The sequence below is a fragment of the Asterias amurensis genome, chromosome 12 (assembly GCF_032118995.1).
Source record: "Asterias amurensis chromosome 12, ASM3211899v1".
NCBI lineage: Eukaryota > Metazoa > Echinodermata > Asteroidea > Forcipulatida > Asteriidae > Asterias > Asterias amurensis.
This window is the reverse complement of record NC_092659.1, coordinates 4,543,323-4,567,582: the sequence shown is the minus strand read 5'-3', so window position 1 is coordinate 4,567,582 and position 24,260 is coordinate 4,543,323. Positions and strand designations below refer to the sequence as shown.

Sequence of the window (24,260 nt, the reverse complement as noted above, 5' to 3'; positions counted from 1 at the left end):
CATTCTTGATATAAATACTCTCTGGTGCAATATCAGGCCAATTTTGAGAGGAAACTCTTAAAAAAGTGGTGTCATCCGTTGCCCCCAGGTTGATGCCGATGGCGGGACAAAAGGTTGGGTTTTACAACATATAAAATGTGACCCGCTACGTGAAAATGAGTCAGATGTCGCCCAATGCATATTGAGTTATGGACAGTTTAATGTGGGAAAAGATCTTTTTAAGATCTATGTTTAGACTATTACTTTTAGGTAATAAAGCTATGAATACAACAATTTTGTGATCATACTTATGTCTTATTTGTATCCTTTAGCGCAAAATGGTAGTTTAAAACATCACTTCACTTGTAATTCGTTTTTCAGAAAAAAATTATGTTTTGTCTAATTTCAAACGGAAGTAACTCGGCAACGCAATACACCCCAAAGCTTATAGGCACCAAATTACTGCTGTTGGTGTGTTCTTTTCAGACACGCATATAACTCAATCCTTGAAATTGTCAACATCCGACTCATTTTCACGTAGCGTGTCACAAATACTTGAGCTTCATAATAAAGGTGGTCAAAACGAGGGGAGGGGGGCTTTGTCCCCAGTCTTCAGAAGCTGGGGGGGGGGGGGGGGGGACTTGTAACTTTGATAAACGAGTCTGATAACAGAAAAAATGGCTTATACACAAATTGTTGTGCTTAAAATATTAATAACAATAACTTCACCACAGTTATTTTATGTGTTTTTTAATGCTTTCTTCAAAGTATCAGCACCTCCCATCATCATGCAACATTATTGTTAAAGATTTATTCTTCCAGAACGCACGTTGGAGATAAATACACAATTAAATAAATTCAAACATTTTTTCTTTCCTTCAACCTAATCTCAAAATAGAAAATAAATCTCCACAGAATTAACAAAAGGCAAGTTGTTATACAAACAAAAAATTATCTTCATGCAGCTGTATCCATGAATGTATTATAACAACAATAAATCATAAACTTTACATAAAGAACAAGCTTTCCCTTCAAGGAAAAGGAATCATGATTATCCCCATTTCGTTTTTGTGTTTTTAATTTGCAAACTTTATACTGGTTTTACCATTCCACCAGGGAAACATTTACATCTGAGATACTTCAAAGAAAGTCCGGAAAATAGCATTTAACTGAGACCCGATACCACAGTTGCTTATTTTGATTGTCAAAATCGAAATAAGCCTGGTATGATCAGACATAAACCTCTTCACAAAACAAGTCAAGAAGAATAGCATTTACTGAGACCCCGAACATGAGCCCCTCAACAAAACAAGTCAAGAAAAATAGCATTGACTGAAACCAGATACCACAGTTGCTTATTTTGATTGTCGGAATCGAAATAAGCCAAGTATGATCGGACACGAACCCCTTCGCAAAAGTTTTTTTTTTCTTCATAATTTGACTAGGTCAAATGAATGGTGTCATTGTTGAAAACAAACTTGAACACTTAAATAATTAATTTACAGTTTCACAAAAACCATGATGTAAACTTGGCCTTAACAGCATTTGCAAAACCCAGCATGAAGTACGACTACATAATATAAATATAATTATCAGTCGAAGAAAAATATCACATTACTTTTATGAAATTATACATCCAAGTGATCATCTTGAAAAATTGTCATTTCATTAAAATAAGGAAGACCTGAAATCATTAGTTGTTATGGTCGCCTTTATATTTAGGTAAATTTAGACTTCGTTCAAGACATCACTACTACCTTTCTACTTGGTTCGAAAGAATCGGTTAGTCTTGGTGCAAGTTGTTCTGTTTGAGTTGTTGGTAAAACCCAAAGGCCCTACACCAGATTGCAACACACATTACGACTATTCCACCGATAAAGGGCGTTTCTGGCCTGTTGCCCTTATCACAAATAATCGGTACGCACGCTTTATGCATGGAATGGGGAGCATGCTCGCCTAGCTTAGCTTGATCGTTAGCTAGACCAGCATGCACCTCATTCCACAGTTATCGCTTGCATAATGGGTACAAATATAATTGCAAAAAAGGTCTTTGGTGTTGGATGATCCGGAAGATTTCCAACAGCACCCGCCAGATCGTGAGAGTTGAGGGATAGTGAATAATGTCTTGCACCAAGACTACAGAACGGTTTGAATTGTACAAATTCAAATTTTGAGTGTTCGACCCAAAATTACATATATCAAAATAAATTGAAATTGTTTGCCCTTGGTGAAAGGATTTGTATTGTTACTACCTTATTTAAATTTCTCAGGCATGTTATTTGGTCCTTGGAAAAAGGTAGAACAATTTGATTGAGTACAGAGCCTGACCTACATGTACATGATGCGATCAAGCTAAATGAGTCTTTTGTCGACCCTTGTAAAACAATTTTTTTTAAAAATCTATTTGAAAGAAGTACAATCTCAGCTTGAAGGACATGAAAACTCCGTGTTGATATCACCTTTGGTTCAAAAGTTATAGAAGTCGAAACACCAAGAGATGTATACATAAAAATGTACACCCATGTCGACCTATGTTGGCCTGTTATGCAATCATGCATTTACCGAAAAACGACTCATTTAGCTTGATCGCATCACATACAAAATTATGGTGTAGGCTTTAATAGACTTTTCTCGCTATTTAGTCACAATTATTCTGATTTTTCCAAGGACAAAACAACATCGGAAATCAGACTAAAGTAAGAGGAATATCATGCCCAATTACTGCTAAAAAAACGAGACTTGTTTACTGCTACATTTAATAACATGAAGGCACCAAGTTGAACTAAATTGGCACATATTTTCCAAACTAAATGATCAAATCAATTGAACACTGGGAAAAACAAAAACAAAACCAAAACATAATTTACCACAATGTAACATTACATAATATAAAGAAAAAATAACGGGTATATTATTTTTCTTAAAGCTTTATTTACTTTTTCAATATATATATGTTTTTCTTATATTTTTATAATCCATTTAGTTTAATTTCATTTGGTTCAATCATTTTTAATGTTTTGTAGGAGTTTACAAAATAGGACCCAAGCGATGGGTTTTATATAGCTGCAATCACTAAAAATTTAGACAAGCAATTATTTATTTTAATGTTTAGAGTATTTGATGAAAACAAAAAAAATCTGAAAGTCAAGTTAGGATCCACAGTTTAGGCAAAACGAAAAAAAAGGTGAAAGATAAACCACAATTTTTGTTGTGCCATTATTTATAGAATCAAAAAATTGTATGTGTATTTCACAGGTTAGCAAGAAATTTAGGGCATTCACCATGGATTTGCACTGGGACGTCTTTTCATTTTCATGCAGTAAAGCGCCTGAAGGTAAGCAGGTCTTTTCAATTGCATATGGTTGACAGCGCTATGAAATGAAAATTAAACAGTAAACACAAAATCCGTTGTTAAGCAGAGCCATGAAATTGGGCATAGAGCTGCTAAGCACAAAAATTTGCTTAGCAAGAAATCTCTACCTCGATAAAAACAGGATTACCAACCAAATTTCCACATGATTTTCTGGATGAGCCAACAACAGCTGAATACCAGTAACAAGCAATATGCAACAAATGGAAATTTGGTTGGTAATCCTGTTTTTATCAAGGAAGAAATTTCATGCTAAGCAAATTTTTGTGCTTAGCAGCTATAGGAAATTGGGCCCTGGTCTTAAACACTAGACCACATCCTTTGTATTAACCAAAGATCGACACTAAACCACATCGTCTATGTTAATCAGAGATCGTGTCTGGCACAAACAGTGCCCTTAAAATTGCAAACCACCCACAAATCTATAACCGAAAGGTAGCAAAACAACAACTTTGTTTCACTTTGGACAAAAAATACATAAATGGGCAACTACATTATGAGTTGTTACAAATGTGGAATTCACAGCATCTAAGAATAATGAAGGGACTTAATAGTGAATTAACACAGAACCAAACTTTCTTTGGTGATTGTGTGCCGGTGATTTAGGATAACAATTAAAAATTGTTATTCATAAATACCTCAGACAGTTTCGCTATTCCTATTTGTGGAGAGCGCGTCACGTGGGTGTGTATAAACCTTTGCTTATGACCGGTAAAAAGTGTAAATTCATGGGCGTGACACGCGACCTTGCACCTGTTCTTATAAGACAGTTTCTTCGTTCCTATTTGTCGAGAGCAACGGCTTAAACAGCTGTGCCACATCACGCGATTTGCGCGACGCGCACAGCATTCCCTTATAAGGAGTTGTTTACCCGAGGGCGGCGGAGGGCTTTACCATTTCATAGCTGGAGGGGTGTTGTGTTGAAAGAAATCATTTAACAATTATAATTTTTGCATTTATTTTACTTTTTGAACAAAAAGTGATGATGTTTTTGACTGAAAAGGTATTTATGAAGGGGAATCAAAGTGTGTTGAATCGGTTTTCAACTAGTGGTTTAAACCCGCCGAGGCCTGGTTCTTTATAATTTACCTCGACTTCATCTCGGTAAAATTATCAAGAACCAGGCCTCGTTGGGATTAAACCACTAGTTGAAAACCTCTTCACCACACATTGATTCCCTTATTAAAAACAGAAAACCAAAACATTACTTCTTTCTTCTTCTCTTGGAATGTGAGGAATATGACAACCTGATTTTCAATAGTACTCAAAAGATTTGAAGTAAATTATAACTGTATTATCAATTCAAAAATACAAACTAATCAGAAGAGTTGTTTTTAACATCAGTGGGTGCCACTCACCCTGTAGCACCTAAAGGATTTGGGTACTTTTTTAAAATGTCCATTGATTTACATTAAACTTACAGGGTTTGAAGATAAGGATAGTGGAAAACTTCCCTTCAAATATTACTTACTGAGGTGCTGTAGTTTTGGGGAAATGAGTAAAACAATGTAATGAAAATATGTTTGTAAATTCTTAAAATAATTTTGGTCTCATGAGACCAAATTTATTTTCATGACATTGTTTACTCATTACCCCAAAACCACAGGACCTCAGCACATAATATTTTCAGGGAAGCTTTCTACTATCATTATCTTCAAACTGTGTAAGTTTAGTGTAAATCTGTGGACATTGTTTTTTTTGTCCTACAAAACGTACATACACCCTTTAAAGGTTAAATAATCACACCAACCAATCACTGTGATGCGTTCTGCCATATGAACCAATCGGTACATCTGTTATAAAACAATGGTTTCGTGTTCAAAAGATGCATTTTTGTGTGTGCTCATCACCACGAATCAACCAATCACTGCAATTTATTTAAAAAGAATAGCCAATCAGAGGGTCTGTTGTATACTTAGTTATCATCATTTTCTTCTTCATCTTTGTCTTCTTCTTCTTCTTCTTGATGTTCTTCCTCCTCGCCTAATTCATCTCCTGAAGAGTAGTCGTCTTGGTATGAGGCGGAGCTTGGACTGGCCGGAGGTGAAATGGCATTTCTCAGACGACCTGTGCCGTCCACAAAAATCTTTTTCTTAAAAAGAAAAAACAGCAAGATTTAGGTCTCAAATTAAAAAACACCGTCATGTTTTTCCTGTTTTTTTTTTAGAATCAGTTTAAAGCAAAAAATATATTGGGTTCAACATATTAAAATTGACTAGAACGGGACACGGCAGACAACTGTGTGAATACGATCAAAACGGGAACTTCTTAACGTTGGGAGCTGCATTATTTAACAAAAATGACGGATTTGTGAGGAATATATGACGACCAAAACCCAAAACTAAAAAAAAATGTATGCTGCCATGGAATGTGATTGTGTTGAATTTAGTGGCTTCTGGCAGGCAAGTTTGAGTTATGAAGCTTTGGAAATTTTCTACCCCAGAAACAGGCCCTAATATTTAGGACTCTGTATCTGCAATCAGCACAGAGGAAGAGTCCTATATACATGTAGGGCTAGGTGTTGTGGTGTCTTGCCTCGCCTTCCACCTCTGGGACCCTGGTTTGAATCCCACCGGGGGCACTGTGTAGATTGGGTTTCAGTTCTTACTCGACTGCACTGGTTTTCCCTGGAGTTTTTCTGGGGGTTTCCTCCCACATCCAAAACTAAAATTTCTTCATCATCTTCTTTTCTCGTTTGGCTCTAATTAGAGTGTTGAGAATGTTTAATAGCACTAATAATAATAATCGGTTTTTATAAAGCACTTTTCTAAACCAGGTCTCACACGCTTCCAACATTATTACCCCTGATCACTGGGCAATTTCATTCCTTAAACCGTCTCAGCTCCCTGGGGAGTATACGGCCTGTGCTGCCAAATATGTAGCGCACTGAGCTAAATCAATCACAAGAACCATCTCTGCCCTCACAGGTACCCATTTACCCCTGGTTGGAGAGCAGCAATTATAGCTAAGTGTCTTGCTCAAGGACACAAGTGTCACGACCGGGACTCGAACCCACACTCTGCTGAACAGAAACAGCAGATCTTGAGTTTTGTGCTCTTATCCGCTCGGCCACGACACCCTACATGTTTGTCCAGATCCAGACAAACCAAGAAACTTACCAATGGCCCGTCCGATCCAAACATGTCCAAGAAGTTTCCGATCATCTCTCTGGATTTCTCTTCCCATCGCTGGATTAATTCCCTTCCTTTGTCTTCCACCTTTTGGACGAATTCTTTGGACTTGGTCTCCACCCTGGTGACCTTCTTCTTGACCTTGTCAACTCGGTCCTGCAAACTCAGGCTTGTTTCCTTCAAACAAACAAAAAAAGGCAACATTAAAAGGGTTTGGTACCTTTTGTAGATCAAGTTTTTGACCATGACATTAATCCCTACTCACTGTGAATGAAGATGCAAGTAATATAATTTAGGCCTACCTGTTGAAGTTTCAGCTTCATTAGTCATCAAGTTTTTGAGGGGAAAAAAAAGAGAAAATCACTGAGCAATGTTTTCAGGAGAGTCGCATTAATCCATTGAACATGCTTAAATAATTTACTGTAAAATCAGGGAGTGTTGGCAGCCCTGCTAGTAGTGTGCCCTAAACGGTGCAGCTTGCCACAGTTTCTATCATTGCAAACCACATTGGACGATAAATAAGACTTTGCATTTCTGAACTACTTTAAGTTTACACTCCATCAAGGAATCTTGATCAAGTTCCATGCTTCTCCTCATTGAACCCACGTCTGGACACTCATGGGGTGTGACAGGTCTTTTTCTTCAGCTGCACCACGCATCTGGATCTCTCTACCACTTTATCTTAGATCTTGTCTTTGTACCACAAAATTCAAATCATTTCTCAAAACTTATCTAATGTGTGACAGGTTTTTGAGGACTCATTTTGTTGTGTCTATTTTTAATTGTTTTTACTGCGCCTTGAACACCCAGCAGAGTGGATATTTGCGCATTACAAGTCTTAATACTACTATCCCCTCAGACTCGTCTTCTTACCTTGATGAAGCTAACATTCATCTCCTTAGCCGTGTAACCTCTCGAGAGGTTTCTTCTGACGTAAATGTCATAATCGCGGACCAGCCTGGCGATGATGTCCGACGTCGAGATACCTTCGGTTCGCTGCGTCGGGACAAACTTCCCAGCCGCCTTGATGTCTTTGTAGACGTCGTTCATCTGGACACCGGGGGTGTTGTATGGAATGTCATCGTGTGCCACAAAATCAATCTAAGAACGTAAAGAAGATTTCAAACCTTTTGACAATATCATCTTATTAATTTTGGTTTTACCCTCACAACTAAATTGGAGCCCACGACCTTTGCAATGCTAGGCAGTGTCTTACCAAATAGACCACGGAGATTGCGCGGTAGCAAGAGGCAGTTCAAATCCGATACTTTAGCAGCGGGTACCACAACGATTTAATAGATATATATTTATTTGGTTGCAGTAACACCATGTGTGTATCTACTTACCAGGTAGAGTTTGTTCTTAGAGAACTGTCTTGCTTTATTGTACTACCGCAGAGTAGATTGTTCGGGTGTTCGGGAGACTTCTCAGTTCTGAAAAGAACTGTCCTGCTTATTAACTATTACCCGGGCGGATGGTATAGAAATAGGCTGAGACTACTACTTAGCTTATAGGATCGTAATTAACTGTATTACCGCGGAGTCAGTTCTTGAATTGGTCCCAACATTTCAACTAGCTTGCTCTAGCTAGTCATCGTCAGGAGACTGATAGATGTTAAATTTGCATCGGGATAAAGAAAATTTATGTTGGTTTTACCCCTACACCATTTTTGGTTTTTTCCATCAGAAGCCTGGTTGGTAGGGCAGAAAGCACTACCTCCCTAACTTTATGAAGCAATCATGGTTAAGTGTCTTGCTTAAGGACATAAGTGTCAAGACTGGGACTCGAACCAATTCTCTGCTGATCAAACACCAGAGCTTGAATCTGATTCTCTTAACCACAACACGCCACAACACGCCACAATATTATTGATATTATTAAAACTGACCTTGTGTTCATCGAGGTATTCTGGAGTAATGACCCATGGTGCGTCACAGATGATTTCGTCAACATAACGACAATGTCTGACGCCTTCATAGCGTTCCCATTCATTCAGTACTGTGTTGCCTTTTAACCTTCTTGTCAACTCATCATTGCAAACTAAAATTTGAAAAATAAAAATAATAACTGGATGAGAGAAAACTCAAATGGTCCTCATCGAGATTTGAACCCAAGACCCCTGACACTCTGGACAGATGCTCTTTGGGGCACATAACCACATTTTCCTCTTTGTGTTGCATGGGTACACAACTGGGCAAAGTAACAAACACAATATTTGGTATGGTACTCATTCATCAATGAGTACACATCAAGATAAATGCAACATTGCTGACACATCATCAACCATTTCTTTGCGTTTTTTGTTAAATAAAACTACAGATTTGGTTTCAAAGAAAAAACATATATTTAACACCTTTCTTTGGACATGAAAAAACAACTTACTTCCAACTATGAGATATACGTTCGGTAGACAGTTCTTGGCTTGCATGAGCGCCCTCGCATGACCAGCATGGAAAAGGTCGAAGATGCCATCTGCGTAGACCCGCACCGGTCTTGAGCCTGTCGTACAAAACATACGCAAGAATACAGCGAAAGAATGACTGGTAAGATGACTGAGCCAGTCTACCTAACCTTCACCTTCAAAGAGAAGGTGTATGGAAGTGTTGTGGCCAAGCGGTTAAGAGCACTGAATTCAAACTCTTGTGTCATTCAAACTCTTGTGTCCTTAAGCAAGACACTCAACAATTGCTCTGCCTTCGGATGGGACGTAAAGCCGTTGGTCCCATGTGTTGTGTATTAATGCATGTAAAAGAACCCAATGCACTTATCGGAAAAGAGAAGGGGTTCGCCCCGGTGTTCCTGGTTGTGGCTGCTTAATGCGCCGTAGCACCTTGTAAACCCTTATAAGGTGCTAAATAATTGGGTCTCAGAATTCATCACTGCAATAACCTATCTTTCTGAAAGTTTGTTTATACTCGGCGCCTTGAGTACGTTGTTTGGTAGATACGTGCGCTATATACTTCGATATTATTATTAAAAAGAGACTGAAACCCAATCTACATGCGAGGCTCTGGTCCAGAATTTTAATCAGGGGTCTACTAATGTGAAAGACAGGAAACAAAACCCCAAGCCAACCAGGGCCAATATTCATGGCTCTGCTTACGGCAAGCAAAGATCCAGCGCTTACGGAATACGTCAACGGTAAGCAAGGATTCAACGTTTACAGAAGCAGGGAATTCAGCGCTTACGTCAAGCGTAATGCTAGGAATTTTTGCTTGTGTGTCAGGCGTACTCCACAAACTAGGCATTCTACGCTTTCACAGCTAGCGTATAAATTCAGCACTTGCCAAGAATAACGATCATAAACGTAGAATTGGGCGGCAAGCAGAGCCATTCAATTGGGACTTGATCTAGTTTTGTGCATGAGGGACAACATTCTGAGAGTTTACCGTGGTCACCCTTCTTTGCTTGCTCAAGAGTGAGTGGGTAGAATTGCCACCTTTGTTTCTCTCTTGCTGATTCCACTGATCCTCCAAGAATAGCTGGTTCTAGAAGACCCTGCTCGGAAAAAATAAAAAATAAAGAGTAAAAACATCATCATCTCTAAAGGTACTGGACATATTTGGGAATTGTCAAGACCTGTATTCTCACTTGGTCTTTAGTACCATTACTGGTAAATACGTTTGTACATGCTAAAATGATTTTCGTCTTGTTGAGACAAAAAGTATTTTGTGACAGTGTTTTTCTCTTTTCTCAAAACTTAAAGCACTTAAGCAAGTAATATTTAAGGGGAAGCTTTCTACCACCATTTTCTTCAAACCGTGTAAGTTTAATGTAAAGCCGTGGAAATTGTGTTTTGTGTTACAAACACTTTAAACCATCTCAGCTTCTTGGTTAGTATACAGCCTGTGCAACAAATATGCGTAACAAAGCTGAATCAATCACAAGAACCAGTTAAGTGTCTTACTCAGGGACACAAGTGTCACATTTGGAACTCGAGCGAGTACTCTGTGGAACAGAAACACCACAGCCTGAGTTCGGTGCTCTTATTTGCTCCGCCATGTTTACCCACGGCAACATTTCTTTGGAATACTCACCATACAGTGGACCTTGTGTGGTGTTGCATCCAAAGTCCCACTCTCTGCATCTTCTAATGTGCGTTTTCTTTTTGTAGAAGTTGATGCCATGGCTGGTATCTAAGATCAATGGTTGAATATGACACCCAGTTAAAAAATCTACAGGGGCAAGAGTCGTTGCTGACTTTAAAGTCTGAAACCATGCTCTAAATTTTAGGAGGTATTTTGATATGATGGTATTTCCACCTTTGGTAACCCCTGGAGTTATAGATTGACTGACAGGCGTGAAGTACATTGTACTTTCTACAGAAGAAAGACACAAACCCAAGACAACTTTAAGACTTTCAGATCCAGCCTTTTCTTACCTTTTTTTAGTTGATCACTTTTATGCCGGCGGTTCGTCAAACCAGTGGTGCTGGAATTTGTGAACTTTGTTTCTATATCACCGATGACTGAGATAAGATTGTGAACCAGGTACGAAGTTCAATTTATTCTATGAACAATAAAACAATACAAAACAAAACTTGTAAGATTGATTGATTTTTCGCAAACATTTGTATAACAATCAGTGAATTATGACAATTCCTGATTACTGGCTTGCAGGCTTGGCCCCCTCCCCATCATTTCTAGACCCAAAACCTTCTCCCAGATGTTACAATCCAACAAGTTTGCAGATTTTGTGGACCACTTGAGATACAATACTAGACAGGTTTAGTCACTATGTGGGCTACTTCTTTCTCTCTTAAAGGAACACGTTGCCTTGGATCGGTCGAGTTGGTCTTTAAAAAGCGTTTGTAACCGTTTTTTATAAAATGCATATGGGTAGAAAGATGTTGTATAAGTAGAATACAATGATCCACACAAACATGCCTCGAAATTGCGTGGTTTTCCTTTTACCTCGTCGACTAACACGTCGGCCATTTATGGGGGTCAAAATTTTGACTCCCATAAATGGCCGACCATGTTAGTTCGCACAGTAGAAGGAAAACCACGCAATTTCGAGGCAAACTTGTGTGGATCACTGTATTCTACTTTTAAAACATCTTTCCAACCATATGCATTTTATAAAAAACGGTTACAAACGCTTTTGTTTTGACCAACTCGTCCGATCCAAGGCAACGTGTTCCTTTAAGTGGCTGTTTTGCTTCTTTCAAGACCAAAGGCTCAGAGAGGTTTGAACAAATTCTAAGTTTAAACAAGGATAAATCCTTCAACAGGAGAATCAAACACATGGGCAGGCAGTCCTGATACTTCACAGAGGCAATGAAGGACATTGCCTTGATGCCCCTGGTCATTGCTTTAGTGCCCTTGAGATGCACAGTAGAAGAAATTTACAATTTCCTTATAGGGTGCCTGTCCTGCCCGAGCCTTCTTTGACCAAGGAGAAAATGAATTTGTGCTCTAGCCCTTTGAAAAAGAACCTGAAGCATGCAGGCCTGAATGGGCCAAATTAAAAAAAACACATTTAATTAAAGGAACACGTTGCCTTAAATTGGTCAAGTTGGTCTTTGAAAAGCGTTTAAAACTGGTTATAAAATGCATACAAAATTGTTAGAAAGGTGTTTTAAAAGTAGAATATAATGATCAACACAAATTTGCCCCGAAATTGCGTGGTTTTCCTTTTACTTTGGGAACTAACATGTTCGGCCATTTATGGGAGTCAAAAATTTGACTCCCATAAATGGCCGACCGTGTTAGTCGACCAGGTAAAAGGAAAAGCACGCAACTACGAGTGATACAAATAACTTGTGTGGATCATTAGGCCCCTATATTCTACTTTTAAAAAATCTCTTTAATCATATGAATTTTATAACAAAACGCTTTTCAAAGACCAACTCGACCGATCCAAGGCAATGTGTTCCTTTAAGCCCGATTTCAGAAGTTAACAACTTATTGTGGTAAGCAAGGCTCTGCTGAAAGTAAGAAAAGAATCGGCGCTTACTGAAGCAGAGAATTCTGTGCTTATGGCAAGCCTGTTTCCAGGTTAGCGGCGAATTTTGGCCTCTGCGCGTGCATACTCACGGTTACTAGGCATTCTACGCTTACAAGGCTAGCACAGAAATTTGGCGCTTGCAGGTAAGCAGGGAATCGTGATTGTAAGCGCAGAATTCGACGGTAAGCAGAGCCATGCAATTGGGCCCTGGTTGTCTGTACATTTCAATGCCTCGCATGGTGGCACAGCTCCATGCACATTATACAAAATCTAGACAACATCCCTACATTCAAACTGATTTACATTGTACCACCTCTGCTTCCCAGCAACAATAGATTGATTGCATAATTAAAATAGCTTTATCATGCTTTCATTTCTTAGAACTACCGTACAATACAACTACACGCCAGTCTGATGCATGCACAGAATGTGTGACAATGGACCAAAGTTCATTTGCTGATCGCAGCTCAAAACATTTACTTAAAAAACTATTTTGTTTACTTTAAAATCATATATTTACACATTGCAAATTGTGCACACAGAAATTGATCTTGTTCAAAGTCTACAAAAGTGTGCATTAAACTTTCATTATTGTAAAGTTAGACTTTCCTACAAAAAAGAATTTGGGAGAAGAAAAAAGGTAGCCTACAACTCTCTGGCTGGAAATTTTTTTTTCATCAAGATCAATCCGGCTGTTGGCTTTAGAATTAAAAGCCTGGTGTTGAAGCTTGAAGCCAGTTAGATTTTTTTCAAGCTGTTTTCCTATTTTTGAGCTGCCAGCCACAAAAAAATGCCGGTCGTTTTTTAAAGTTATGGCTGGGTACTCAGAAAATCAATTCATAGCCAATGCCTAACTGCTGCTTGCATCATTAGGGACAGGTTCCCTCCAATTCGTTGTACTACCTAAGAATAAGATGTCAATTTTTTAAAGGAGTACAGCAACCCCCTGCCCACCCTAGTAATTTACTGGGTCTAGCTACTTAGTTTACTATAAAAAAAAAAATTAAAAAAAAGCAAGCAGTGGACCACCACCAGCCAGATCCCCCGCACGTCTAATTTGTCATACGACTGACAAACCTAATGACAAATTTCCAAAACAGAGTACAGTACAGCGCCCCAGTCTCAGACTGGTTGGGTCATAACCACGGAAGTAGCTAGTTGCGGTAACGCAACCCTCCTCTTCGCTGTCGAGAAAACTTGAGAATGGGTTACATTATATCGCAACCTGGAGGTAGCTAACAAAAACAGGTTAAAATAACAATTATTTGTGTTTTTCTTTACAAAAATTAACAATTTCTCAGGTGATAATTTTAAAGGAAGAGTACAGAATTGGTAAAAAACAAAAATCACGAAGATCACAGATTTACATAAAACTTACACGGTCTAACTCTAATGATGATGATATTAGAAAACATCCCTCAAGCTGTCAAAATATTTCTGTCTGAAATGTCATATTTGATGAGAAATAAATCATCTAACTAACTGCGCGTTTGGAGTTTATCGCTCAGCAGTGAGCAGGGTGAACGTTTTATTTTTTTTTATTTTGGCATTGATGCAATGCAAAATTTGTAATCGGTTTTTCACTGTTCTCTCGTGACCAAGACGGCCGATCGATCTCAAAGTTCTACTAGTACAGATTTGTCAGTTTATGCCTATGGCCGTGTCCGAAGCGGCGACTTCGGCTACAGCTACGGCTAGATCGCGCGCGTCTGCCTATTCTTCAACACTGACAGACGCGCTGATCTAGACGTAGCTGTAGCCGAAGTCGTCGTTTCGGACACGGCCTAAGATGCCTTATGCCTTTATACCTCCATGCTTTATGGTAGGGTGGATTACATAAAGTGCTTACAATGCCAGCAACTGTTTTGTTAGCAAAAACCAATTCTGTAATGTTCCTTTAAAATTAAAGAAGAGCTTCCAGTACTATCCCCAGTCCCACACTACCACCGACTATCGCAGGCAGCAGCATAGTAGTTAGTACCACACTATCCACCACCAGGGCCCAATTTCATGGCTCTGCTTACCGTAAGCACAGAATCGGCGCTTACAGAAGCAGGGAATTATGTGCTTAAAGCAAGCGTATTTCACAGGTTAAGCGGCGAATTTGGGCTTCTGCGTGTGCGTACTCCACGTTACCTGGTTACTAGGCATTCTACGCTTACAAGGCTAGCGCAAAAATTCGGCGCTTGCACGTGAGCGGGGAATTGTGATCGTAAGCGCAGAATTCAGCAGTAAGCAGAGCCATGAAATTGGGCCCAGTTCCCCACAGCAGTCAACATTAGATTTGTGTGCCTTTTGCTTGTATGAAGAAAAAGACTATGCAAGTTGGTGTGTTGTCTTTTAATTATTTTAGCTACAAAAGTTCAACGACACAACTAATTAAATTATTCCTCCATGTTAAAATTAAAATTAAATAATTAGGTAGGCCTAGTTACGAACTTACTTCACATTGCATTATAAATATAATAACATATTTACCTCTCCAAATGTGCCTTTAAATTCAGCAAAAGCTACTGCCCATCAACTATTTGAAAAGTCTGTCGAACATCGTAAAGTTGTGATAAATAAACGTTCGAAAATCTCTGGCAAATCTTGCAATCGCATGATCTATTTTTGGAGGTCATCAGCAGTCTCGGGGTCATCCAGTGCAGCTTGTTGAGTGACCCCTCAAAATGTACACATCATCATCACGCGTCACAAAATCACATGTGAACTGCTTGTTTGCAATGCCGCCCTCACTCGGCAAGTGTTCGAAATGTTGGACCGGAAAAAGAAAATAATAACTTGTTATATAAAATAATAACTGATTCAAAACACAATCAGCTAACAAAAAAATACATGATCTTAAAACTATGAACATTCTGCTAAAATATAATCGTTATATTTTATTTTTAAATTATTGTCGTTCGTTTTTATATGGAGAAATTATATGGCCAACCGATGTAATTGCCTATTGAGGATGATTAAAGTTGTTTGAATTGATTGAAGTGAATTTAATTTTATTTCACTTGGTCACGCGACCTAAGTTTTTGTTTTAAAATGCTCAAAAACGGCAAAATTTGATGATTTTTTTTAAGGCTTTAAGAAATTGGGCCAATGTCACAATACAATTCACTATGAAACCATGGATGAAATAATTATTACCGGCTCATTTTGCAAAAATAGACGGGACAACAAACTGCAACTGCCGCGAAGAAGCCGGTGTCCAAGTGAATTAAATTAAATTCATTCCTGGAAGACCGTTGAATTCATTTCTTAGTCTATTTTGTCGCCCAAATAGCCCAAGTCGGCCGGTGTGTCCCTTTATTAAACTTTAGTCATTCGCTGTATCACAAACATTGCCCATAGTTTGTGTTGTAGCGCCTCTTGATAACAAACTTTGCTACAAATATCACAGAAGAACTACTCGGCCTTGTCACTGATAACCAATTAAGCCAATAATGGTGCACGGTTCACCACACACCATCTTATTGTGTTTTAAGTTGTCTTATCCCGTCACCTAAATAATATCTCTTTGGCTAAATCAAAACCTTGATCAAACAGTCTGCCGTTTGTCCATCACCGTTATATACACCGGGACAACTGATCCCTCTTGTCTCGTGCCGAAGTGACCATTGAACAAAGATGATGGGGTCTGCAAGAGCGCTGAGCCCCATCACTTCTCTAAAGCGTGAAACCATCAAATGTGGATTATCTTAGGCCGTTACAATCCTATCACGCGCATGACGTGAGCCGAGACAGAAGCCCCCCTCATCCGCCAAGCTTCGATGAGTCTTTTCCCCCACACTCGACCGGGGAGAGATTTCGCGTACTGTTTTTATTTTTACCGCGACCACTTAGAGTCGCTCCAGACGTCTGCAGATTTCGGAAACAATAACCGAAAATCCGATTGCGGCTCACTGGCCATTTTCTGTGACCCCCCCCCCTCCTCCTCTCCCAACCCCCAACACACGCACAGACCGGATAATCAGAGTTAAATTGGGTCTTGTCTGCAGTCGGGCCCCAAGACGAATACATTGTTTCTTTTATTTCGAGACAGACTGTTGCAAATGAACGAGTAGGCCAATTTCAATATCTCTGAGTTCTGAATTTTACTGGTTTCACCATCATGGTGTTGCCTCCTAACCTATGAGACAACTTCACGTTTGCATGATGCATCTGCTGCCAACGTTACGGATTGTGAAAAATTTACTTAAAGTAGTTTTCCACGCGGAGCGAAATTGATCCCGGTATGATTTGATAATGATGTTGTTATGGAAAGTAAAGCGTGCAAAGAAAGCAAGCGTCATGCAGAAGTTCTGAGGATAACATGCGATGCTGGCCTAAACAAGCAGTTTGGAAACTAAAAACATCGATCTGTGTCATTGTTTGGTGATGAGTCCAACTTCGGATGACGAGTCGGTCGATTGCCCATCACTCCTCACGAGGCGAGTTGGTAGGAGCCACGTCGTCCTCCCAAACGACACAGGAGTTGAAACTGATCGTACGAGTAACCACCAGTGGACATCACCGGAGCTGTCAGACGCGGAGTACGGGGCGAGCGCTCTTCCACCACCCACCATCGAGTGCTCTGAAGACGGTGATAGTTTAGCCGGTGGTTACGTGTACAGGCCGGGGATGACGATGGCCAAGAGAACGCAGCGACGTTACCGTACGACGTTCACCGTCGAGCAGTTGGAGGAATTAGAGCGGGCATTTCGCAAGACGCACTATCCGGATGTTTTCACAAGGTGTGTTGTTTGTTTGTTTGTTTGTTTGTTTGAGCAAATTATCACAGGTATAGTTTTTATATGGAGCTTGCTCACCCTAAGCCTAAGCCTAACCGAGCTGGCCAATGTAATTGCTTATAGGCCTATAACGATCGATACAGTTTTTTAAAACTGAATTTTACTGAATATTATTACTCGGTGGGATTAAAACCCACGACATTTGCAATACCAGAGCAGTGCATTACCAATCAGACCACCGAGATTGCCCGGTAGCTATACAGAGACAGATTTCCACCAAAGAACTCGGGAAAGTACTGGATAAGGGTAAAACCAAAATTAATATTCTTTATCCCCGATGCAAATTTAACTATACTAAATAAAGGATCAGTCGTGAATACTGGGGATGACATGAAAAACAAGCAATAAACAAAGTTTCTAGGAATTTTTTCTCACACAGGCGTAATTTCCCTACTAACAAATACAAACACTAATGTGTGCGTTGACAATGCGCTGTAGCTTCGTACTTTCAAGTAACTTTGGGGTCAGCCTTAAAATTGTTGCATTTATTAGGATAGGTGTGATGTGATTATTGAATAATCACATCTATCCTAATGATTCCACGTCACTGTCCCATGCCAATTCGCTTCTCATTGCAAACAAAACCTGTTTTATTTTCGGACAATCACGAAATAGTGCCGATTCCGGCAGGTGTAATTTGTCGAACATTAAAAAATTACAATAAAACTAAGCAGCTCCAAATTTAATAAGTGTAGTCAATCAAAATGTAGAAAAGAAACCTTTTAAAGGGGCCTGGAATTTCTTATTTAAAAGAGGGCAACGCTATTTTCTTTTGGAACAGGGCACGAACGATCCATTGGAAAAGGTTTGTTATTATCTTGTCGCAGCCCATCAAGGGCTAATTTTGTGAACGCTTAACTATAAGTGTAAGTTATGAAACAGTAAGCCTATATATGTATACAAGGAATAAATGTCATAAACCCAAAAGGAAAAGGAGAATATCGAATGCCACATGATATAGCAATATCAGAATACAAACAATTAATTTTTCAGTAAATAAAATTATGCAACACTTGCGTCGCGAATGGAGGAAATTAAGTTTGTTAGATACGAAACATTCCAAACATCAGATATCAAAGTGGAAAGTATCACTAAAGTATACTTTAATTGCTGAGACAAGTCAAACAGAAACTTATTCTTGGTGTTGTTCATCCGGTGGTGGCCATCTTCATCTTGAGTTTTTGTTTCTATAAACTATCGGTTTACGAGCAATAGCCCCAGGCGCCACACCCGAATAATTCAAAATAATTACACGCTGAATTGGCAGACAGCCGGCTTTTCAATCCACGCTCGCAATGTGAGCATTTACACTGGTTAGAAGATGCTCAGACAAATCTCTTGAGCACCAATCAACACAAAAAGTACACCATCAAAACTAAGCGTTCATAACATCTACATCATCTACATCTATTCAATTCTATAACATAGAATTGTGGGGTAGGTATGTCTTACAATGTTAAAAACATGTGTCCTTGAGGTTTTTAAATCGGCCTACGAGGTGAGCCTACTGTATGAAATCAACCAGACAAAATAATAGGATACCTTAAGTTTTACGCTGATTTCGACTGACTAGCAAACGAAGCCGGCGAATTGGACAGATTTTTGTTGGTTAATTGAGGTTTTGGGAAACCTACGGCGCGGAAGCGATCAGGGGATAAAAAGCACAAAGACGAGGCCGGGGAGATCCGTGATATATCTCCCGTGGGGATTCACTGATGTCGACCTGCTCGCTTCTCCGTGCTTCGTCGTGAAATCCAACGTGAAATCAAATGAATTGGGCCGCCAGTAGAAACCCCTCCTCATGAATAATAAGAAGGCAACATTGGTCTAACCTATAGCTAAATGCAGTTAGGCAGACGTGGATTACTATGGCACAGTTTTGAATTACGTAGGCCTAGATACATAATTTGTAGCAGTTATAAAAAAAACACCCATTATTCTTGATGAAACGGGTATTTGGGAGTTATATTTTTCCACTTTGGATAGCGTGAGTGAAAGTTGATGGGCTGATTTGAGTCAGAGGAATCTGCCGCTATTGCCAGGGCCAAATTTTATAATGCCCGTTAGCACAAAAACTTACTAAGGCAGAAAAGCATTGCTTAAAAAAAATGGTTTCCAGCCAAAACTCCGTATAAAGTTTATTGTTACAACAGGTGCCCCACTTATTTTTTGCCTAAAATAAAGTTGGGCCCAGATTCTTTGGGTTAATTGCCAGAAATAATACTACACGGTAGTGACACACATTTTTTTCAAAGACTCTCTAGAAATGTTATGCAAAACACATTATTTTGTTGTCTCTGATTAATCCACACAGGGAGGACTTGGCAGTACGAGTCGATTTAACGGAGGCACGGGTTCAGGTAAGCTGTTAGATGGATCGCTCATGACGTCATTGGCCGCCATCTTTGATTACACTCAACGAAAAAATGCACGCGTGTACGCTCTGGGCAGAACTCTCTGTCTTTCACGCGTAAATGTTTCATGAAAGTTGACGGCCAATGCAAGAGTTGTAGTAGTAAAGCCAAAGCCTAAACCGTATTATAAACGTCCTCGTCGGCAACATTTTATCCGTTAAATGCAGCGGACACTATTGGTAGTTACTCAAAATAGGCACTTGGCAACGAGTAATGGGGAGAGGTTGATGGTATAAAACATTGTGAGAAACGGCTCCCTCTGAAGTAACATAGTTTTTGAGAAAGAAGTAATTTTCCACAAATTTGATTTCGAGACTTCAGAATTATATTTTGAGGTCTCGAAATCAATCATCTGAAAGCACACAACACGTGTGACAAGGGTATTTTTTCTTTCACCATTTTCTCGCTAACTTCGACGACCAATTGAGCTCAAATTTTCACAGGTTTTTTTATGCATATGTTGAGATACACCAAATGAGAAGACTGGTCTTTGACAATTACCAAAAGTGTCCACTGTCTTTAAACAATCAGGAAACAACATATTATTTTTTAACTAATAATGTAAACCATTCTCTAGTAAGCAAACGTACTGCAGGACCTACACTCACAAGGTTGTGTGGGTTCGAATCCGGTTAAGCTTACCGCTGATTTTCACAACGACAATAAGTTTTGTCGTCTAGTTACTGAATCACAATATCTTGATTTTATTTTGTGCAATTCATAATCATAGACGTGAAAACAAGAGGTTTGTATGAGAGAGATTGGCTGCTGGCAGCTTGGCATTTTATATTCCCTTGTATCTTGGGAGCTTTACCGAGTAAAGTTGTTGGAAAGATCTTTTAAAAAAAAAACCACCAAACACAAACAACAAACTATCAAACATCACATAATCTGAAAATTAACGCCTCATGGTTGCAAATAAGTTGCGACAATGGACTAACGGTTTCAATAAAATCCGCTCCTCGGGGGGTAAGCTTAAGTTTGGCAAGTACAATTCAGATGTAAAATTTCCAATTTATCAACAGGTTTGGTTTCAGAATAGACGAGCCAAATGGAGAAAGCGAGAGAAGCAGGGGATCCATCCTGCATCCACATCATGCGGGTATAACCACGGACTGCCCAGCGGGCCACCACTCCACACCCCGACCGTACATCCCTTCGCACAGCCTCGTCTAGATTTACGAGGGGTCGCGGTGCCCCTCTCACCACCAGAGCAGTCTAGCTTTGGAGTGGCGGCTGCCATACTCTCCCGTTTACCAGCTTCTTCGCCTTTCACGTCGCTGTACTACCCACTACTCCAACCTGGTTTCACGCCCTACCGTCCGTTTGTTTCCCCATCCTTTGCCCAACCCCAACAATTCTCGCCGTGGTGCCCAGCTACGACTTTGGTACCGCAAAAGAAGCCCGAAGAGAGAAAAGTATCCAGTTGTAGTAGTCCAACAACAAGTGATAATGACAATGAGAAAGAGCCGTCGGATGCACTAACAGACAGACGCTCGTACAGCATTGCGTCATTGCGTCTGAAAGCGCGCAAGCATCAAGCAAGCATGGGAGAAGGAGTGTTGAAGGTGTCTCGATGTGACGTCACCTGCTAAAAACCATTGGTATCTATTATATTATTTAGAGATCAATGCTAAAAACAATGACATTCGAAAACAGCCGTCGGATGCACTAACAGATAGACGCTCGTACATCATTGCGTCTTTGCGTCTGAAAGCGCGCAAGCATCAAGCAAGCATAGACCTTTTCGCAAATACTGGGGCGCGCGCGTAAAGCTTTGAATTAGGTGCATTGTGGTCTAGCTGGTAGCAAAATTTGATTCATATCTATCCCACAATGCACCTCATTCAACCATCTGCGCTTGCGCATTGGTATTTGCGATAAGGTCTATGGGAGAAGGTTTCAAGGTGCCATGGTGTGACGTCACCTGCTTATAGATGGAGTACACATGACGTCATCTTTCATTAAAAAAACAAAAGACTTTTATCATGGGACGGCCATCTTGTTTGTTTTTCTTCCATTCAAAGCAACGTAACCAAAGTGAAGCTGGAAGGGGAGATAGTCTGGTTCCCTGTTGAGAATTGAAACTGCACTGAACATGCCATTGTGTGTACAGTGAATCTGAGCAAAAAAAAAAAAAAAGCTGCAGTGTGACGGCAAAAGGTCCGTCGCCGAAGCATTTCGGCGTGAATGAACACACCATATTTGGAGTGAGGTTTACTATTTTTGTTTTGCATTGGGGATAAAGAAGAATAATCCATTATTTAAGACGTCGTGTGAAAAGAGCTATTTTTACTTTCAATGCACTGGTTTGGTAATTACTCAATACATATATTCACATATTAGCATGAATACTTGCTTCAAGCACAACATGTAGCTAAAGACACATCAATGCTTACCAGAACAATTTTACCAGCCAAACCACAATGGCACACGTACAATTTGTGACTGGTATCCTGCTCATTTCTGCTATGCAGAATATTTTTAAGCAGTATTTTCTGCTTTATAAGCAGCTCTTTGAAACTGTGCCATGTCCAGGAGTGCATTTAAATCTACAAGCAACCAGAACTTTGTTGTAAGTTGTTTTCTTCAACTTTATGATTTTTATTTTGCTTTGCATTACACTTTAAATACTCTATACAAAACTGTCAAGTTTGTCTACTATAAGTAAAATATAAACAGACTGCAGAAGGTAAACATTTGTTTTTTGATCAATTTGTAGTTCATTCAGAGTTGTGTGTATACAAAAAATGGAACAGCCTTGTATTAGTCAACAACAAGTAGTCTATTTCGAGACACGGGAGGTCTGAAGTGTCAAGAAATCGATGGGGTGGGGAGAGCCGGAGGACGGTATGGGTCTAGGTGAGCGGGGCGATGGTAATCGGTCTCTTATGAATTCCGTAGTCGCTGACCTGTCGCTGAGGGCCAGAGGACGGTGATGGGTCTGGGTGAGAGACGGTGGTTTTCGGTCTCTTCCATGTAGTCGCTGAGGTGTCAAGAAACCGATGGGGTGGGGTTGGAGGAGGGTATGGGTCTGGGTAAGGGGCGGAGGCATTTGTCTCTGCGTAGCCGCTGTCGTAACACGAAACCTATGGGTGTGTTCGTTTAGATCCCCCGGGTCAACCCCGGTGTGTGGCGGGTCTTTTTCCCAAGACGAACGTGTGCAGATATCTACCCACGTTCGTCCTGGAAACACAAATGGCCACACATCGGGGTCGACCCAGGGAAGCTAAACGAACGCACCCTATGATGGGGTGAGGAGGGCTGGAGTGACGTCATGGGTCTTGGTCGAGAAACTGTGGTTTTCGTTGTCTTTTTTCGTAGTCGCTGACATGTCAAGAGTTGTGTGTAGTATTTGTCAAAAAAAGTAGTCCTTTTTGAGACACGGGAGGTCTGACGAGTCAAGAAACCGATGAGTCAAGGAGGACCGCAAGACGGTACTGGGTCTGGGTGAGGGACGGTGGTCTTCGGTCTATCGTCTATGTAAGTCACCTTTACCACAAGCCCGTCATGACACCCGAGCTGAACATCTTCCCATTTTTGACAAATGACACCAATTCCAATCCAATTATCACTACAAAGGTTCGGGGTGCGTTTACTTTGTACATTCGATCTCCCCCTAGGTGTCAGTTTCAGACAGTCTGCTATTATCAGTGAGGTAATTTATCATAGCAAGGCTAGTTTCTTTATTGATTACCGCATTTCGAATTAAACACACCTTGATGACTCGGAAGGTCAGACCCTTCTTTAGAGGTCATTTGATTGCATTGGTGTTACTACGTATAGTCTTGATACAAGAATTTTCTTGTGAACGAATCGCGCTGTACATAACCGACTTAGTAGTCCAACATAAAGTGCAATGTTCAAACAGAGGAAAGAGGAACCGCACAATAACGTCTTGCACCGAGACTAACATGGCTAGCTCGTGTAGCCGCGCATCGTCAAGCACTCTGTACAAGAACTATTTTCTTTGGTCAATATTTTAACGAGGCATTGTCGGAGAGGGACGCGTCTTTTGCTACGGCTACGGTTAAATGTGTTCTGAAGTCCAGTATTTTGTTTATAAGGCATTTCTATATTGCTTTATACTAGACTTTGTCTTTTGAATATGCCCCCATATTTGCCTCTTTTTCTTTGTATCTCCTTTAAATATTATTCTAGCAGTTCTTTATACCCCAATAGACGTTCTTTATAATTATGTGTATGTTCATTTTGCAATAACCTGGAAATAAATGCAGAGATGAATCGAGTTGAAATAGTTAGAGAAGGATTTTAACAGCGAATGGGACAGCAGGACCATTTTGAGAGACCATATTGACTAGTGTTTTGGCTGGCTTAGATGTACTGTTAGTATTAATGATAATTCACTGCTTGGCTGTATAGTGTGGTTGTTGAAAACCAGAGGATGGAAATAAGTGCACTCTTCCTCAAAACAGTAATTCATTGTTTCTTTCTGAGCTAGGTGGAGAGATGAGTCGAGTTGAAATAATTAGAGAATGATTTTAACAGCGAATGGGACAGCAGGACCATTTTGAGAGATCATATTGACTAGTGTTTTGGCTGGCTTAGATGTACATACTGTTAGTATTAATGATAATTCACGGCTTGGCTGTATAGTGTGTTTGTTGAA

General features: G+C 39.9%; 2 protein-coding genes across 2 annotated transcripts; one reads left to right on the top strand and one right to left on the bottom strand.

The window, feature by feature from the left end:
- Nucleotides 1-688: 688 nt before the first annotated feature.
- Nucleotides 689-15,098, bottom strand: LOC139945058 (choline-phosphate cytidylyltransferase A-like). The gene is made up of 9 exons (XM_071942315.1): nucleotides 14,908-15,098; nucleotides 10,862-10,989; nucleotides 10,518-10,616; nucleotides 9,870-9,978; nucleotides 8,863-8,979; nucleotides 8,369-8,520; nucleotides 7,354-7,581; nucleotides 6,469-6,657; nucleotides 689-5,441 (listed from the first exon to the last, which is right to left on the bottom strand). The coding sequence occupies exons 3-9, from the start codon at nucleotides 10,605-10,607 to the stop codon at nucleotides 5,265-5,267; spliced, it is 1,062 nt and encodes a 353-aa protein (XP_071798416.1). The 5' UTR covers nucleotides 10,608-10,616; nucleotides 10,862-10,989; nucleotides 14,908-15,098; the 3' UTR covers nucleotides 689-5,264.
- Nucleotides 15,099-16,803: 1,705 nt separating this feature from the next.
- LOC139945369 (aristaless-related homeobox protein-like) lies at nucleotides 16,804-21,516 on the top strand. Its single transcript, XM_071942718.1, has 3 exons — nucleotides 16,804-17,159; nucleotides 19,531-19,576; nucleotides 20,656-21,516. The coding sequence occupies exons 1-3, from the start codon at nucleotides 16,804-16,806 to the stop codon at nucleotides 21,223-21,225; spliced, it is 972 nt and encodes a 323-aa protein (XP_071798819.1). The 3' UTR covers nucleotides 21,226-21,516.
- The last annotated feature ends 2,744 nt before the right edge of the window (nucleotides 21,517-24,260 follow it).

Coding starts and splice junctions, on each gene's coding strand:
- LOC139945058 (XM_071942315.1), bottom strand. CDS start 10,607: ATGGCATCAACTTCTACAAAAAGAAAACGCACATTAGAAGATGCAGAG. Junction 6,658..7,353: donor TGAATGTTAGCTTCATCAAG/GTAAGAAGACGA, acceptor GTTTGTTTGAAG/GAAACAAGCCTGAGTTTGCA. Junction 5,442..6,468: donor TTGGATCGGACGGGCCATTG/GTAAGTTTCTTG, acceptor TTTCTTTTTAAG/AAAAAGATTTTTGTGGACGG.
- LOC139945369 (XM_071942718.1), top strand. CDS start 16,804: ATGAGTCCAACTTCGGATGACGAGTCGGTCGATTGCCCATCACTCCTC. Junction 17,160..19,530: donor TATCCGGATGTTTTCACAAG/GTGTGTTGTTTG, acceptor TAATCCACACAG/GGAGGACTTGGCAGTACGAG. Junction 19,577..20,655: donor TAACGGAGGCACGGGTTCAG/GTAAGCTGTTAG, acceptor ATTTATCAACAG/GTTTGGTTTCAGAATAGACG.